This window comes from Taudactylus pleione, unplaced genomic scaffold (genome assembly GCF_031769625.1).
Source record: "Taudactylus pleione unplaced genomic scaffold, aTauple2 ptg000145l, whole genome shotgun sequence".
NCBI classification, from domain to species: Eukaryota; Metazoa; Chordata; class Amphibia; order Anura; family Myobatrachidae; genus Taudactylus; species Taudactylus pleione.
Window position 1 is genome coordinate 2,387,194 of NW_028284547.1, and position 19,331 is coordinate 2,406,524.

A 19,331-nucleotide genomic window follows, 5' to 3' on the forward strand; every position below is an offset into this window, starting at 1 on the left:
GCTCTGAAAGGCTTGGGTAGGCATCAATCTGGACAAAGAGATGTAAGAAGTCATACTGACCCACACATGTTGTCCAATTTGAATGGTGTGACTAGCAGCCCACTAATGCTGTCTAATTTGAATGGTCGCTAGCAGCCCCTTTGAGGTTGCCCTTTTGCAGGTGGCTTTTGCTTTTGCTCACTTGGGAGCTTTTCGGATAGAGTAGCTGGTGGCTTCTTATAGGGCCTCAACTGACATCGGTTTGCTGTGCGATATTGTCACCATCAGAGAGTCTGGGCTTTTATACAAAATTCTCCAGTCTAAAACCATCAGACGGACAATGGGGCCTGACTCAGAGATAGACGCTAATGCAATTTTCTCGCAAATTGAGCGATTTTGTTGACATTGCAAATGCGTATTCACCACACTGCGCGTGCACTGCGATGGCATTGCGATCACGTGTGCACAGAGGAAACCATCGCCAAGTGAGTGACAGACTGCCAGTGTTTAGGGGTGGTAATGGGGAGCGGTCACAAAAACGCAGGCGTGCCTGTCCGATTAAAGGCTGTTACCTGGGCGTGCATAAATTAGCCACTGCAATTGCATACTCAGCTCTGCGTGTCAGAAGAGCCGCCATGGCTGCGGCAGGTCAAACCTGCCACAAGGGTAAGATGGCTGCCGATGTACTTCAATATTACCGATGTTTACGCAGGTATGTGTACTCACGCGCAAGTGAGAAGGCAGCAGTGGGCATCTTGATGCTCAGGCAATCTTTGCTGACATTAGCATATTGTGCGTACGGGAACGCAGTAGCGATCTCATTAGCGTCCGTCTCTGAATCACGCCCAGAGTTCAGTGGATTTCCCTGTCACCTCATGAGATATAAAGATTTCTGCCCACTGTGGTTGGCGACCCATTATGTATCTCTAAAGCAAGCCCATGGGTCTGCCTGGTTGATGCACGACAGTGGTAATATTCAAGAAATGTATCTCAGACTTGGGGGGTTGGATTTTCAGACCTTCGGTTCTCACTCTTTTCAGATTGGAGCGACAACCACTGCTGCCGCATCAGGGTTAGCCATTACTAACATCGTGGCTCCCGGGAAAAAAAAGCGATAGTTAGAAAAGTTACATAAAACGGGGTAAATAGACAGATGGGTGCTCTCGCTCATCACGATTTATGATGAGTTGGGGGGGGGGGGGATCTTCCTCTGGAGGTTTTTTTTAACTCAGGTCAATATAAATGTGCTAATCCTTTTAATATGATGTAGTAGACCAGGTTTTTTATTTGTAACCCCACCATGGGTTCTGAACATCGTGTGTGCTCGTTATTGGAGGTTATCTAGGATAAGGGATCTTTTTTCCATTATGTTTCCTTCTTATTGACAATTGCTTTCCGTTACAGATGCCAAGGGCATGGCCAGATACACGTGGACCATGGAGCTGGGGTTTATTTTAAAGATAGAGTGTTAGTTTTTTCTATTAATTTAGGTAGGTTTCATTGGTTAGGGAAGAGGGGTATGTTGTGGGCACAGTTGAGCGGAATTGATTAGAGCTGAAAATTTGTGGGGTTACCCTAGCACAGTGGTGATCCATCTTGGGGGCAATGACCTTGGCAAATTGAGTGGTCTGAGTCCATTTGCTGCTATTAAGATGGATTTAACTGAGCTCCTGATGAAATGATCCTGGTCCAGCAAGTGTGGTCTAACATAGTTCCTAGAAGGTGCTGGTGGGCTAGATCCGGGATGGCTATGCAGGAGGCTAGAGGACAGGTCAACAGAAGGGTTGGCAATTTCTCTCTTTTGGATGCCAGGGTACAGTCACTGTACAGGTCTGATGGGGTGCGTCTGTCCAATAGTGGCATGGCCTTGTTTGTGGAGTTTTTCTGCGGCTGGTGGTGGGCTAGGACCTTAAATTGTCCTAGCTTTGGCGGGAAACGCAATTGCAAACTGAAAAACATCTAAGTATACATGATTATCTAGGTAATTGGAGGATGATATGTCCTTTAGGGCTGTGTAGTGATTGTGAACAATTACTGACTTGATTGTGCATCAACTTTATGAAAGTGATCAATAAAATTTGGGCTTTCTTCTTCTTCACGCCAGCTATTTTTTGTCGGCGGCGGCGCAATGGACCAAAATGTGTTTTGGGGTTTTTTTTGCTAGCCCCTGGCACGATCGTAGCCCTGCACCCTCGCTTCATCTCTCCACGATTCATGGGACCGTGGGGTAGTCTGAGGGTTTGATTCGCATGATTTTAGCCCCGCACACTCCCCATAGATGTGCAAATCACGGCATTGTGCCTCTGGGGAAGGGTCTAATGATGCAAGGAACCCGGCCCTGCCCCCCATCTCAGGCTCAGCTCCAGTCCCAAAGTAATTGTGATCTACTAGTTGATCCAGACGTCCTTCTGCTTGACCCTACTATATTCTGAACACCTAATACTTATTTGCTGCCTCCTTCCCCAGCAATGCGTCAAAGAATTGCAAGAAGAAGCATTCTCTCCTTGTCTGGCCACCTCTCTGACCCTTGTGAGTACTCACACCTTGTAATTCTGGTATTTTTTTTTTTTTTGTTACCTTGTATGGCACTTTGTGGCTCCTTAATAAGTAAAACATTATAATATATATATTCTCCCCCCCCCCCCCCCTTTCCCTTTTTAAAAATCCTGCGTTTGCCCCTGGTTGTGTATTTATTTCACAATCGGTTGCAGTGTTTGTAATGTGAATACAGTTATAAGAGGTCAGTGAATGAGCTAGGCACAAGGCAAGACATGGACAAATGGACATTACCGCTGGTTGCTCCTGGAGGAGGCAGCCGGTGTAGGTAGGAAAAGATGGAAATAATCATACAGAGAGACAAAAAAAAAAAAAAAACACCACAAACAACTGTGAAACGTTTGACAAGAACTCAGAGCACATAGATGAACCCTGTGAAAACAGCCCTCCTATTACGTCCAGCTTATCACACTCTTCCAACCTAATTGTTTAACCGGCGGTGTTTAACGGGCACATTGACAAATAATCAGTCCATATAATCAGTGCATCTTAGACAGCATATAGAGAAGTCTGGGACTTTGCAAAAGCAGAAATGAATGACATTGTTCCTGCTGTGTTGCTGTAATAGAAAGTTATGCGATGGATTCGATTTTACAAATGGATAATGATTACATTTTACATAAATGTAAATTTCTTCGGCAAAATGCATTTTAGCAACTATTACAGGATGTACTGTAGTCCCACTGTAGGTGGATGGAGCAAATATGCTGCACCAGTAAACATTTCACTTGAAAGTGCATAAAATAAGTTACAGCTACACATATGTCACATACAGTTATGTGGATTCAGTATGATTTACTGCCGGCCGAATGGCCGGCAGTTCAAATCCAGACAGCGGCATCCTGGCAGCAGTGAAAATCCCACTCGTTGTGAGGTAAGTATTCACTAACCTATTCTCCCCCCTAACCCTCCCTTAGGGGTGCTTAACCCTAACCTCCCCCCAAGTGCCTAACCCTAATCCCCCCTCTAAGTGCCTAAACCTAACCCCCCCATCCCCGTCGCCTACACCTAAGTCCCCCGGGGGGGTGTCTAACCCTAACCTCCCCCCGGGGGTGCCTAACCCTCCCTTCCCCTAGCCTATCCCTAACCCTCCCTTCCCCTAGCCTAACCCTAAACTCCCAGGGGGGTGCCTAACCCTAAGTCCCCCCCGGGAACCCTAAACCTAACCCAGCGGGTGTTCGCGCACGGCACCAGGCTTACCTTCGATCGGGCTCCCTGTGTAGATAAAATGACAGGCGTCAGGATTTCGACACCTGTCATTTATTTAGCCCTTGCCGGGATTAGACTGTCGAGAAGCCGACGGTCAGGATTACCTCCATCGGCTTCCCGACTGCTTCCCACATATGTCCCTTTACCTGAATGAACACATACACACACTATATATAGAAACACTAAGTTGAAAATTCCATTGCCCATGGCTACAGTGCATCATTAAAGCACCAACTGTTTTACTAATACAGGGGGGTATCCACTAGACGATAAAGTTGAACGATTGAACGATAATGATAAAATCGTTCGATAATCATTCGATAATCGTTCAAACATCGTTTGAAAATCGTGCAGTAATTGTTTCTAACGATGTACGATGTGCGCTCCCGCTGGTCGTTTGATCGTCTCCTCCATCGACTGAACATGCAGGTCAATTCACTTGATTGCTTACAAATCGTTTACACATCGTTCAAGCTGAACGATCAAACGATGAACCACTATCTGCCCACTATAGCTGAAAGCTCTCAAACACAGATTGAAACAACATAGTTTATCGTTAGATCTTTTGCAAATCGTTTGCAAATCTTTTGCAAATTGTTCAGAGTGGAAGATCAATTTTCAAGGGAAACTTCAAGGGAAAATCGTTAATAGGTTGGACAGGGATAAAATCGTCTAGTGGATGCCCCCCATAAACCTAATATGACACTTTTGCTGTATCAATACTGTACTCATCTTTTGGCAGAGCAGGTTGTTCTTTTTGGGGCTGACATAGAGTTCCATGCATGTGCCGGTGGGTCACAAAACAGGAAGAAAAGATTAAAAGATGGTCTAAGTACACTATGGCAGACAAGTGCAGGAGATCTCGGAATATCTCATTCATGAATGCCTGGAAAACCACCAGGGCATTGCAGAGCCCAAAAGGCATCACCAACTATTCAAAGTGCCCGTCCCTAGTGTTAAAAGCGGTCTGACAATCATTTACTTATCGAATCCGGATAAGGTTGTAGTCCCCCCCGAGGTCCAGCTTGGTTAAGACCATGGCCCTTTTCAGGCAGTTGAATAGAGACTCCTGTAGTTGGAGTGCTCTAGAAGAACCCAGCTCCAGCGGGTGATTTGGACTTTTGAATAAAACACTTTGCCAGGTTCTCATGGATGTATTCTGACATCGCCTAGGTCTCTGGCAATGAGAGTGGGAATAGCTGCCCACGAGGTGGGGACTTTCCTGGAACCAGGTCGATCCCACTGTCATCCTGACGACTGTGGGGTGGCATCTACTTCGCTTTCCGTTTATCGACTATGTCTGAGAATACAGAGTAGTGAGGGGGTAGGGTCGTGGTGACCTCAGAGTGGCATAGTATCTTGGGATTTCTCTTGACCACTTTGATGAGGCAACGTAGCCCTAAAACAATAGGGTGGATGGCTTGTGGTAGGAACAGAAAGGAGATGCATTTGAGAGTAGCAGTAGTACCCTGTGTGGTGGAGATGTATGGGATCTTACCCACATCCACAGAGATCAGAGAGAATGGGTAAGGTGGTTTGTAAAGTTGGAGACCCCTGTCTTTTGTAAAGTCAGCAGCAAAGTTGCCGGCCGCCCTGGAATCGCTAAATTCTTGTACTCTTGTTTTGCCTTTGGGGGTACTGAGGGTGATCGGTACCAAGAGAGTTTGGGTTCAGGGAAGACTTTTACTGTATAATTACCTAGTCCGGCCTCTCTGGTCCTGGCTAGGCATGGCTTTTTCCAACTTCTTGGGGCATTATTCCAACAGGTGCTCTGGGGTGGCACAGATCTTAAGGTGGCACAATTTCGTTCTTGTTGGTAAGGCGTGCTGTACCTAGCTGCATGGGTCCTTCGTATTGCTCACGAGGTGGTTGGTATCGACGTGGCCGTTTGGGTGACAGGTCCTAGAACCCTCCTCTCTCAGCTGTCCTTTTGGTCAGCCGGATGTCGCACTTAATACAAGCAGAAATCATGCAGTCTAGTGACTGCAGAAGGTCGCTAGATGCTACGGCAACCCTGATGTAGTTTGCCAATATCTTCCACAAGATGGCTAAGGGCTTCGTCATTCTATGTCAACTCAGAGGACAGAGGGCCTGATTCAGACCCGCTCACAAGCGCACAGCGCTCGCAAGCGGGTCGTTGTTAGCCCAGTGCGCATGCGCGGCGTGTGAGCCCTAGAGCGAGCGCAAAAAGCACTCGCTCCGTGACTCACTACAAAAGTGGCGGCTGTCGATGTTGATCGACAGCTCGCCCCATTTTGTAGGCGTGGCGGGGTGGTGGCTTCACAAACGGAGACGTTCCCATGCGAACGCCTGCCGTTTGTGGGCGGCCCCACTGACATCACCAGTGATGTCAGTGGGAGAGCTTCCGGCTATACCACGAGACCCTACCACAAGGGTCTCGTCACAAGCCCGATGGTCGCGATGGTCTTGACCATCGCGACCATCATCCTGGCCGCTCGCAATAGTCACCCACAGCTATGCGAGTGGCCAAGAGGCCACTCCAATAAAAAAAAAAAAAAACCCTGACTCTTTCAGGGCGTCCGTCTCTGAATCAGGACCAGAGTCTGGAGTTGGACAACGTATTATCCCACTATGGAGAAATGGCGGTGGAGCCGCTGATACAACTCTTCCTGGTTCCTCAAAGATCCTCCAGAAGGTGTTGATGAATGCTGTAGAGTCCTGGAAACTATTTTGCTCCCAGATGAGAGCAGCTCACGCCAGGTCCTTGCCATATAGTAGTGAGATGATAAATGCTACCCTGGTCCTCTCAGAAAAAAAAATAGTCTAGGAAAAATCGAAGTGAATCGATACTTGATTGAGGAATCCCAGGCAACCGTTGGAATCCCCTCCATACACCATGGAGTTGGGGATTCGCAGGTGGCTGTCCTCTGCCCTGGGCACTGAATGCATAGGGCCTGCAGGTGGAACTGTTAAATTCCCAGAAGGTGTGAGAAGGCGCTGGTGGTATTCCTCCAGGCGTCGTGACAAGTCCTGCAGATATAGCATTATCTGCGCTTGGTTGTTCACTTGGTTTTCCACTCATCCAGTGAGGTTTTGCAGGGGATCCATTGGAAATGGAGTTGCAGCCGTAGTCATGGCCTGAGTATTCTGTGAAGCCATGGGATTTTCTTCTACAGGGAAACACACTGAAAGAGGTATAGCTGCAACACTGAGAGAGGTAGTTGCCAAGGAATACACTGAGGTGTTTAACACAGTAGGCACAGACTGTGAGTTATATAGTAGAAGGAACAGGATCCCCAACAGCACAGAGTAGTATATTAATTGGGAAATAGAGGCAGCAGGAAGCCACAGACTGAGAGTTATATAGTATAAGGAGCACGGTCCCCAACAGCACAGAGTAGTGATATGAGGAGGGGAATAGAGGCACCAGGAAGCCAAAGACTGAGCATTATAGTAGAATAGTATTTCCAAAACTAAGTCCTCAAGGCACCATAACTGTCCAAGTTTTAAGGATATCCATGCTTAAGCACAAGGTAGTAGTGATATCAAGCTCTTTTTGTGGGAATACTGTGGTGTTGAACGTAGCTTTATATCAAACAACATTCATACTGTACATCCAAACTGTACTGTTATTTACATTATATATTAAGCATGTGTATAATATATATGCTATAATATACATTATATATATATATACATATATATTGCTTGAAAATACAATTCATAGCAAAGATTCTGCAACATTTTTTTCTCAGCGCACTATTATATGTTTTCCCCACGATTACAGCACTGTACAGGATGAGAGGAAGTCTGGGTGGTAATGCCCTTCATCTTATGCCTGCATTATTTATTGAACAAAACACGTTGCAGATAATCCGCACTGTAAGTGAGTAAGGCATGGAATAATTGGCGAGTTATTCAGAGCTGTTAGAGGATGTGCTTTGCTTCAGTCATTTAATTGTAATCAGAGCATATTGTTTGAAGAGGATCCTTCCCGGGCTCTGGTTATTTTCTCGGGGATAGAGTGGAAGGGAGGGGATCTCAGCAGACTGGCATGCGCCCTGTTCCTTGTTGTAGTGTTAAAATATCTGCATCCATTCAATGCTGGACTGAATACAAACAATACCTGGCACTAACATAAATCAGTATCTCCAGCCTGTAAAATGTCGGTACTGGATTTTTCTTCCCCCTGATGAAATTGTTGTGGCAAAGAAACGCGTTAGTAAAAACTGCTCGGGGCCCGACTTGTCCACCTTTGGGCACCCCCACCATTATTACCTCAGACAGCACAGCGGCCAGTATATTGCATGCCTGCTCTAGAATCTATTATTCATTGCTCCCAGACCTTTTCTTGTTCACAAACTCCTCGTGGAGTCCGGACAGTAGACTTATCAGCCATTATACACCAGTGTGTGAGTATATCATTACCCACTGACGTGGCCATGTGGTTTATATACATACGCATATCAGTAAACATCAAATAAATCTTTCTAGATAATATAGCACCTGCTGAAAAAATGAGGGCCTGATTCAGATGTACGCTATTCTGATATTTATGCAATTGGGCGATTATTGGTCGGCTGCATATGTCACGGTCGCACTCTGTGTACACGTTAAGGTACTTTAGCGATGCCGCTCACTGTCAGGCTTTCTTTGCAAAGTGACTGACAGTCAGGGTCCATTTGGGGGAGGCAAAAAATGCAGAGGCGTGTCCCGGATGTTTTTCGGGGTGTGTCACAGCCTGCATCTGCGATCCTGTATGCAGGTAAAGTGGAACCGACATCTCAGTTCAGGCGGCCATTCTGCATGACCATAAGGCTACTCAGTTGGCCGATTATTGAATGACCTGCAAACGGCGGCTGGGTATTTGTACGCACTTGCTTGAATCCGCAAAGCCGCCGGCGGGCGTCTCAAAACCTTTCCAGCCTTTTACAGCATTAGCATATTTTTGCACAGCAGCTGCATTCGGGATCCCAACTGCGAATACCTTTAGCGTGCATCTCTTAATTAGGCCCCGTGGTTATATATTGATACACTCAGCTTTTCTACACACACACACACACACACACACATATATATGCACTCAGTTTTTTTGGAACAAAAAATGCAAAAAAGAGCCAGAACTCATGTTTAGTAGATTTACTGTGAAGGTCACATATGAAAAATACAGAGTCCGCCCGACGACCGTTTCACCCAAATCCTAGTTGGTTTTCCAACTTTTGATGACTATTGGATGCTGTATTTTTCATACGTGACCTTCACAATAAATCTACTAAATGTGAGGGCTGGCTCTTTGTTGCTTTTTTGTTCCAAAAAAAGGTGAGTGCATATATATATATTTTGTATGACCCAGGCACTACATCTTTAAATAATTTTTTTCTGGAGTGCTGTCTTATCTGAAGTGTATATATATATATATATATATATATATATATATATATATATATATTACAGGAGAAGGAAAAGGAGGGATGCTACTTACGAGAAAGCAAAAGCCACGAGAGCGCCACAAACTACGATGAAATCGAGAATGTTCCACAGGTCTCTGAAGTAGGCTCCCTGGTGGAGCAGGAGGCCCAGATCCACCATCTAGGAAGGGAAGAGATAGCCTTAGATTGTTGGAAAATAACATGATCCGAGCATACCAGGGCTCACTCATACCTAACTGCATGTACCCCTATCACAGGGATTTCTACACTAACAAAAACACAGTTTCATCAGCCGACGAAGGACACGAAAATGGAAGGGTCTGGAGTAGAAGTATAGAAACAACATGATTCCTGCAGGCAATAGAAACATCATTTACTTGTATTAGGCACACTTGTTGAATGCTCCAGATCTATTTTAGGTCAGCCAGATGGCTGGTAGTGATGTGATAAAAGCAATTGCCTATAGCCACATTTTCATTAGACATCGTAAGTAAAGTGCTCCCAAGGCATACGATTCAGCTAATAGAGGTCTGCTGTGTGATGAATTATTCCTTCATCGCAGGCACCCAAAAACTTTCCTAGTGCACCCTCGGCCACTCCAAGTTCCTGGGGCATTTCATCCCCCCAGGGACCTTATAGATAGTATGCCATTCACCTTTAACCTCTTGGCTGCACTTAAACATTAGCATGCTTGTCGGGAACAATGCGCTTCCCAAAGAGAGAACCTGTCAGGATAATTCCAGGAATTCTTGCACTGACCTACTCTATCTACCCCCCATAGGTATAAACATTAGATTAAGAAAACATGGTTTCTCTTGCATATGAAACAGTAACCCCATGAGAGTCAGATCAGAAGAGTTTCTAAACAGACAGCAAGCAGCTACCTGGCCTTTTACCTGTTCACCCATGACCACTAAAGCACACTGGCACACACATACCCCATGTGCTACTCGCATATATCCTAATCCAAGGTCCTTTGTCTCTCTATATTCTATTTTACCCTACTGATCATATATTCTCTATATTGCCTTAACCATCATATATTCTCTATATTGCCCTAACCATCCTATAGTCTCTATATTACTCTAAGCTTCATAAATTCTCTATATTGCCTTAACCATCCTATATTCTCTATATTACCCTAACCATCCTATATTGTCTATATTACCCTAACCATCAAATATTATCTATATTACCATAACCATCATATATTTTACATTTCCTTAACCATTATAGATTATCTATATTACCCAAACCATCACATATTCTATATATTACCCTAACCATCATATATTCTACATTACCGTAACCTCCATATATTATCTATATTACCCTAACCATCATATATTTTACAACACCGTAACCTTCATACAGATGTGTCCTCACTCATCTAGCCGCAATACGCCACGCAGCGCGACTTGCCAGGTGTAAGTGAGCCGCCAGTTCCCGTGTTACTCTGCTAGCGTTGGGCATCTTTTTTTGCTGAAAATGCATTGTGACTAGGAGGCACCAGCAGATATGCGACACTTGTATATCTGTGTGCACCTCAGTCTGTATATGAACAACAATGGAACTTGGAATGAAAAAAAAGCGGCCGCTACATTGCAGCAGTTCGTATACTGATTAATCGCATTGTGACTTTGACGCATTTTTGTAAAAAAAAAAAGGCGCAAAAAAGACGCCCGGCACCAGCAGAGTCTCACGGGACCTGGCACGCCGAGAGGGGCTTTTTAGTGCAACTGCAACAAAGATGTACAGTATAAGGACACATATATTACCCTAACCTTCCTATTGCTCTGTCCTCTCCCTTGCCAAGCAATATTTTTTAAGTTTCTCATCTCTTCTCAGTCCTCCAATCCCCGTCGCCTCTTTGCCTTAGCCTCCAGTACCACCTCTATGCCAACGACACTCAACTCTGCCTCTGCCATCTACTCCTGGATGTCCAAGCACTTCCTCAGCGTGGACAAAACATAACTCATTGTTTTTCCTCTTTTTAGAGCTCCTCCTCTCCCATCCTCTCTGTCACTGTCAATAATACCATTGTCTCCTCTGTTCCCCAACTCCGAGGGCCTGAGAGTCATTTTTTTACTTTTACCTCTCCTTCACCTCCCACATTCAATCCCTTGCCCTATCCTGTCGGTTACAGCTCCACAACATCGCTCGCATCAGACCCTTCCTCTCCTAGGATGCCACCAAAGCCATTGTCCACTCACTCATCATCTCTTGCCTTGACTACTGCAACCTTCTCCTCACTGGACTCCCCTGCTTCCATCTTGCTCCTCTCCAATATGTACTCAACGCTGAAGCTAGACTCATCTTCTTCTCCTGCCACTCCACATATGCCTGCCCTTTTTGCCAAGCACTTCACTGGCTCCCCTTCCCCTACAGAATCCTCTTCAAACTCCTCACCATCATGTACATGGCCTTCTCCAACTCCACTGCTCCCTACATCTCCAATCTCATCTCCATACACACTCCCTCCTGCCCTCTCCTGTTGGCCAATGACCACCGCCTTTCCTCCACTCTGGTCACCAGCTCTCACTCCCGAATCCAAGATTTCTCCCGTGCTGCCCCCCACCATTGGAACGTTCCACCACTTAACCATGTCACCACGTAGTCTACCTAACCCTCTTGAACTCTCCAATTCTCTCACTCCTGTTTCCTGCCCTCAGCTCCCCTTACACTGGTTCACTCATTACGTCATCCATTTGTCTCCCTCTTTCCTTTAGACTGTAAGCTCCATGTGCAGGACCCTCCTCCCGCCTGTTCTCATAACCTACTTCTCTTGGACACCACCTCTTCCTGCCCCTGGACTCCTTTGTTGTTTTTGTTTCTTCTACATCCATTATCTGCACCCACGCTAATAGACACGCTGTATATTTCCATTGCACTTCTCACATAAGTGGCTGTGTTAAGAGTTGTAGTGCTATTTGTTACTTGTCTACTCATTGCACTGTACTGTCTTACTGTTTTGCCCTCTGTACGGCACAGTGGACCACTTGTGTCACCCTATATATAAAGTTTAGTAATGATCATAATAATAAACATGATCTATTGTCTATATTATCATACATTAGCAATCGTCTATCTATTCCCTTTATTACCCTAACCATTGTCTACATTATATATGATCTATTTGTCTCCATAAATGTGACCTATTTTTTATTATCATCATCTATGTTTTATATTACTGAACCATTGCTGTGTTGTCTATTTTATACTAGCCAATATGTATTTGCTGACAGACCAGTCAGTTTTGGTAACTGGTTGTATACACGATATCACACACATACTTACTGGTTTTCTTTAGCAAGCATGTATAGTTATATATAGATGTGACTTTAAGATGAAAGAGTAGATACTGCAAACTGCCTTTATTCTTACCTTTATAACCATCTCAAAGGTGAAGACGCCAGTGAACACATAGTCAAAGTAACGAAGGACCTAGAGAGAGAAAACATGAATAAAACAGTGAGTGTATAACCTGTGTCTTGAAATATATATATATATATAGAGAGAGAGAGAGAGCGCAGGGCCGGCTCCAGGGAGAGCTGTGCCCTGTGCAGAAAGGGACTTAGGCGCCCGAAAGAGGGTGTGTGGCTTAATTACCATAGACCACGCCCCCTAAATGACGATATTGGGGGACGTGCCTGTATGGCACGCCTCCGGTTAACATCAGGCTGGGGGCGAGACCAGCACATCGTCAGTAGCTGGGCTGCCCCTCGAGCCGATCCTGAGAGAGAGAGAGAGAGAGAGAGGGCTATTTTTCTGGAAAAATAGGTTCAGGAACTGGGGGTGAAGCTATAGAAAAACTATTTTATATATATATATATATATATATATATATATATATATACACAGTATATATTATATATACATATACATTATACAGTATATACACAAATACACTTTGGCCCAGGACATTACGTCATAGTTAATTAGAGGTTCAGGAAATGATAGCATTGTATATATATATACATATATATATTATATAATATACATATATATATATATATATATATATATATATATGTATACACACACACACACACATACATACAGTATTTATATATTATATACCCACATATATATATATAGATATATATAGATATATATATATATATTTATTAGGGGTGAGCGGGTTCGGTTCTACCAATAAGATTCGGTTTTTAAATCCGAACGGAACCGAGTAGAACCGAACCTGCTCACCCCTAATATATATATATATATATATATATATATATATATATATACCCACACACATACATCCATACATATAATCACTGTGAACGGCTATTTATAAACCCTACTCTCAGCTCATTTTGTCCCACTGGGGCCAATGTTCCCATTATTTCATTCAGCATCCACTCTCCTCTCTCCATCTCCTCGTCTCTCCCCCACCCCCCTGCGGGAGCTGTCCAGCTCACATATAAAGGAACTGCAAAGTAAGCAATGCTGCAGGAGGGCGGCTGTGATTAACCGTTTGTCAGCCCAGCGCGCACCTCGCACTGGGTCCCAACACATCCTCCTGTGCTGTTTAACTCTTCCCTCGGCTGCCTCTCAAGCTGGGGAACACTGTATTTAGCCTATTCGCTGTGTTATAGAAATACACCAAGAGACATAATAGGGGCAGTGTAAGTAAAAGGGGCATGTTTATGGTAAGTATACGGATATGCCCTTATACAAGGGCAGGAGGGTGACGGCAATTCCCACTATCGAAGCAAGAGTGCACGAGAGCTGGGTGGGCAATTTGTGGAGACAGTGTCCCACGGGCAGGGCGGGTGTGCTGGAGCAGTCTGTACATAAAGGAAGACAGGGGGCAGACATTGAGGTGTCACCCACGTTGTTACGAGTGGCCTCGGGATACACAGGGTCCTCTGCAGCAAGAGCGATACTGCTCATGGCGATGACCAGCAGGATGCACATTTCAAAGTATCGCAGGGTGACGATGTAATGACACAACCGACGTAAACTGCAATAAAGAGAGTAAACAGGAAACATCTGAGTATAAGAGAATGTGGCGATCAGGACAGTACAGGGAGAAAAATCATACAAACTATAACTGCAACAAAGGAAAAATACAAGGATAGAGGTCAACAATAGATGACACAACAGAGGGCATGATTCACCATGGAATGCAATAGCGATTACGCACGCAGTTCAACTGCGATATTATGCTAATCCATTGCGATCGCTATGCCATACGCAGCACTACATAAGGACGCCCACTTTAACTTACACACATCCGTAATGTTTAGCAAGACTGCAAGAACATCGGTACAATTGAGTACCATCGTAGCCTCACTTACACTTGCACAAGCCCTGACCTTACTCAGAAATTGCTAAAAACCAGCACGCTATGAGGCCTCAGTCTGCGTAGGGCATCGCAGTGGATAATTTATGCACGCCCGTACAACAGCGTTTAAAAAATGACAGATAGGAGCTGATTGGTTGGTACTTTATCTCCGTCCACTTTTTCTCTCTCCAAGGCTTAGTACATAGACCTCATAGAAGGTAAAGCACAATGGAATATGGTGCCGCTATATAAGTAAATAATAAGTAGATAGGTCCGGAAGATATAGCTTTTGGGTGTTAATGGGCTCCCTACTGAACAGTATAAAACTCACCTGGGCTTTTTAGCCCCTAAACTGTTAAAGGTCTTTGCTGCGCTATTAGAGGTTGGCTCCTTGCCCCTGTCTATGGCGGAGGCTCTCATTAATAATAATCCCTGAACCCGGTAAGGATCGGGCTTGTCCAGACTCCTATCGCCTGATATCCCTATTGTCCACTGACATTAAAATCTTGGCTCAGATTCTTGCTTTCTGTTTTAACAAAGTTGTTTTGGAAAATAACCATCCAGATCAAACTAGCTTTACACCAGGTAAATCAACTACAATTAACTTGAGAATATCGCCCATGATGGCGTGGAGGATGTCCTATTTCTTAATGCAACTCGGGCATTTGACTCAGTCGAGTGGCCTTATTTGTGGGCTGTGCTTTCCTGCTTTGGGGTGAGTGACGGGTTTATAGGCTGGATCTGATTGTTGTACTCCTGCCCAGAGGCCAGAGCTTGTGTCAATGGTTTTGTAACAGACTCCCTTTCTTTGGGAAGGGGCACTAGCTGCTCTCCCCCTCCTTATTTGCCTTACCATTGAGCTGCTAGCCATCCGCTCGTCTCCTGCGTTTCTTGGACTTATGGGCTCAGGTCAAGAGGAAAAACATGCGCTGTATATGATGATATATTGACGATATATTGTTATTTTTGTCCAATATGCAACGTTCGCTGGTGCCTCTTTTGACAATTGTGGATACCTTTGTTTTGTTTTTACAGGTATACAAATTAATTGGGATTCGTCCCTGGATTTTCCTATACAGCCCTCTTTCACTATGCCACAAACCTATAATTTCCAATTGCGATGGTGTTTACAATTTAGATACCTAGATATTTAAGTCACTCATGTTCCAGTGAATGAGGTATCTCGAAATTTCCAATCCCAATTAGAATAATTCAAGGCTCAGTCTGTCTCATGTAGCAGTGGCTTCCTCTGTCAATAACATGTTAGGTAAACATGAAGATGGTCATACAACCTAAACTGTTATACGTTCTACAGCATCCTCTCGCCTACCTGCCTGTTTCCTTATTCTCCTTAACAGCCCGCTATGTGACTTCTTTTATTTGGCAGAATAAGTGAGCTCGTATTGTATATAATACCCTGTGTCATCCCAGGAGGAGGGAGGTTTGCCAATTCCTGATTTGCAATTATATTATTTAGTTCTTGACTCAGAACAAGGGGATGCACCCTGGTCTCTGCTTCATCAGGCTGGTAGCCGTTTTAATCCGCCCCACTATTTACTTGCTACGCTCCCTCCCTACAGCATTATTCTCCTCTTTTAGTACAGGCTCGTAGGGTATGGTAATCAGCGGATAAGATTTTGGAAGATTTGGATATTAATCCTTGTTTTACACTCTGGGGTAATCCTTTTTATTCTGAACTTTTTTACTCTTGAATGTCGGCCCCTCTGGTTGTCAAGTGTAGTGAGAACTGTGGGCCAATTTTGTAGGAATTGTGTACTCTGACCCTCATTCAGAGCCACTCGCTAGCGGCAGTACGCTCGTTCCGAGCGATGTTTGCACATCTGCGCATGCGTACGGATCGTTATACGCATGCGCGAACCAGTCAGTGCGGCCGAAATTCATGTGCTCGCAATATAGCGAATGCCTGCTATTTTGAGTGACAGAATGAGGCGTATGTGGGTGGTAACAGGGGAAGGTGCTTGAAAATGGGGAGTGGAGATCCGAACGCAGGCGTGCTTAAAGGTCAAAACGGGCGTTTTATGGGTGTGCATAATTAATACAGCAGCGTCATTGACCACGTCACTGGGTTATTTTATAGCCAGAACTGCTCGCAAGATTGTGGTAGCAAAAACCAACCACAAGAATAGCGAGCAGTTCATACGCTGGTCGATGTACTCGATTAATCTAATAAATAGCGGACATGACGTATGGTGCGAGCGGCCAGGGGGCGTTTTTAACAAATAAACGAGCGTATGTTTTGCTCGCTCGTTCAGACTTAGAGGTGGGAACAGACTGCAATTTGCGAACGGATCATTTGAATAGCCACCCCTCGTTTTTGAACGAACGACCGCAAATAGCGAACGGCTCTGAATCAGGCCCTCTGTTCCTTTTCACAGCTTAGGGAGGATTTTGGTCTTCTGAACATGGTTTTTAGATACCTGCAGGCTCTCTGAGTTGCCTGCCCATACCTTGCTCTGTACCTGCGCTTCTAAAAAATGTATCTCTTATATCTATTTCTCTTTTGTGCTACACTTTGGGGAAGAGGGGTTACAGTCTCTCAAACTGCGTTTGGGAGGGTGACTTGGGCCCCTTGATGGCTGTTACTTGGTTCTGCTTGTGTGGTTTCAGCACATGCTCGTTATCAGTAGATAAAACTCAATATTTTGCAAAGGGTCTATTACAAGCCAGTGTGTCTGACCACGCTGGGGGGCGTCTGATCTCTACATCTTGTCCTAAATGTCACACCACTCCAGATTTCTGTCATCTGTCTGTATTTTTGGCCTAGACCTATCTTACTCTCTAAACTCTTATTTATAATATTATATCTCTGTTCTCCTAACATACTGTAAGTTACGGTGATTATCGCTCGGAGTTGGATCGCTCCACAGGCCCTGTTTCTCAGGGTGTCCCTGTAGGTGTCCCCGCCTTCCCATTTGGTTTTTTGTATGATATTTGTGTCTGTTATTATATCTGGCTGTGATAACCCGCTTATTTTACTATGTTTATATCTTGTTTTGTCTTGGTTGCTTAGATTTTATTCTGTTTCTCCTTCAATTTCAACCGTTATATATTTTATATGATATTCATGGATGCATTGTCTTTGTACCATGCCTTTGTTCTGTTCCTCTTAACAAAACTTCAGTAAATCTTCAAATACAAAAAAAAAAAACAGATAGAAAAGTCCAGCACAAACATGCATCATCATCATCAACTTGCAGACTTCACCGTAGCTATGGGAAGTGCAAAGATGTGCCTCTCTTCAAGATACGTTGAAGACAAAATCGGACACAAGCCAATCACACCACTGCTATAGTAAACTTTCACCCCTGAAAACCTTGGCACACCCTATATTACTTGGCGAGCGTAAAGAGACCTGAGCGAATGTGAGCGAGAAAACTAGCAACATTTATGAAGGTGGACGATAGCAGTGCCTGATTATGAAACAAGTGAATATAAATATCAGATGGGCCACTTTGCAACACCACAGGGGTAACTTGCAAATACAGGCCAAGTCTTGAGTATATTAAATATTCATTGCAATTATATAGTGCATCACCTCATTCAACAGTATTGGAGTGGCTGCTCATTAAGGGTAGTCACAATACTAAAGGCCCCCATACACGGGGCGATTTGTATCAGATCCGATGGCACATATGATTTCCCTTGAAAATTCTACCTTTGACATTCTGTACGATTTGTGTTTAGAAAAGGTACGATTGTACAAACGACCATACGATCCGATGTATTAAGATGTGTCACATCGTAGTCGATCGGTCGAAATCTTTCTGCTAAACCATTTGATCTACAATGCCAATACACAACTGTGGAGACGTGCATTGGCATCGTAACTGTCTAGAAAACGCCATTTTTTACACGATTGGTTGTTACGATCAGTCGAAAACGGCCATATCACGTGAAAAATCGCCCAGTGTATGGGGGCCTTAAGACATAAGTTATTAATTTACTGTGATATCTACGGTGACTCGTTTTGAGAAATCTTTTATTTGACGAGGGCCAAATTCAATTAGAGGCGAAAAGTCGCGGCCGGCGAATTGCATTCGCCGCTGCAATCTTTTCGCCTCATTTACTTGTTTGGACGCAAAGTTATCACCTACTTTCACAATGCGCATTCCCGCTTTTCACCTTATTCAATTCCAAAACAGGCGAAAACACATATGTGCAGATACAGCAAATGGCAACACTAGCGAAAAGGACTGGTTATTTTGGGGAAATCAGTCTGTACCCCATAAAAATCCTAACTGACCCAGGAAATTAATATAGACGTGTATTAATAGCCCTAATAAAAGTATGTTGGGTTCTTAAATTGAGTGAAAGGGCTGTTATATGCATATTTGCATAAGTGTGGAAAAATGATTTAAAGCAATATCTTTTGTGAAAAATAATTGCTGTAGTTAAATTGGGGGTACATTTAAATGGGTACTAGTATATTTTTGGGTCTCCAAAGTGCCTTTTAAAAAACTTTAAAAAAAAAAAAAAACCTGCTGCAGCCACCTGCAATCCTAAAACACCTGTCCCAGTCCCTGTCACATTTTCGCCCCAAATATTACATTACTTTTTTTACGGGGAATTAAGATTTTTTTTTTTTTTTTTTACCTAAATAGTCAATAGAGGCGGGAGGGGGGGTTGTCCAAAGGGTTTTGACTCAAGTCACACATTTTTAGCTCAATATAGAGATTTTGCACAACTTTTCTCCTGCCTCTGGGTGTAGATACTTTTATGCCTGTTTTTGCCTATGGACTTTTTTGCACATGCGAATACGTCCTGGAATTGAATAGGGCAATACGCAGGAATGTGGCAGAAACATCGCATCGGCGGACACTTTTCGTCGAACTCAGCTATTCACCTCTAGTTGAATCCGGCCCAGAGTGTTATTTATACAT

At 44.1% G+C, this 19,331-nt stretch overlaps 1 protein-coding gene across 8 annotated transcripts in view; it reads right to left on the bottom strand.

Annotated features, from left to right (window-relative positions):
• CACNA1A (calcium voltage-gated channel subunit alpha1 A) overlaps positions 1–19,331 on the bottom strand; it is a 300,806-nt gene that overhangs the window by 135,624 nt on the left and 145,851 nt on the right. For all 8 annotated transcript variants that reach the window (XM_088473953.1, XM_088473951.1, XM_088473954.1 and 5 more), the window contains 3 exons: positions 13,977–14,106; positions 12,519–12,578; positions 9,188–9,294 (listed from right to left, as the gene is read on the bottom strand). In XM_088473953.1, the coding sequence (XP_088330079.1) occupies positions 9,188–9,294; positions 12,519–12,578; positions 13,977–14,106 (297 nt within the window). The remainder of the gene's footprint in view (positions 1–9,187; positions 9,295–12,518; positions 12,579–13,976; positions 14,107–19,331) is intronic.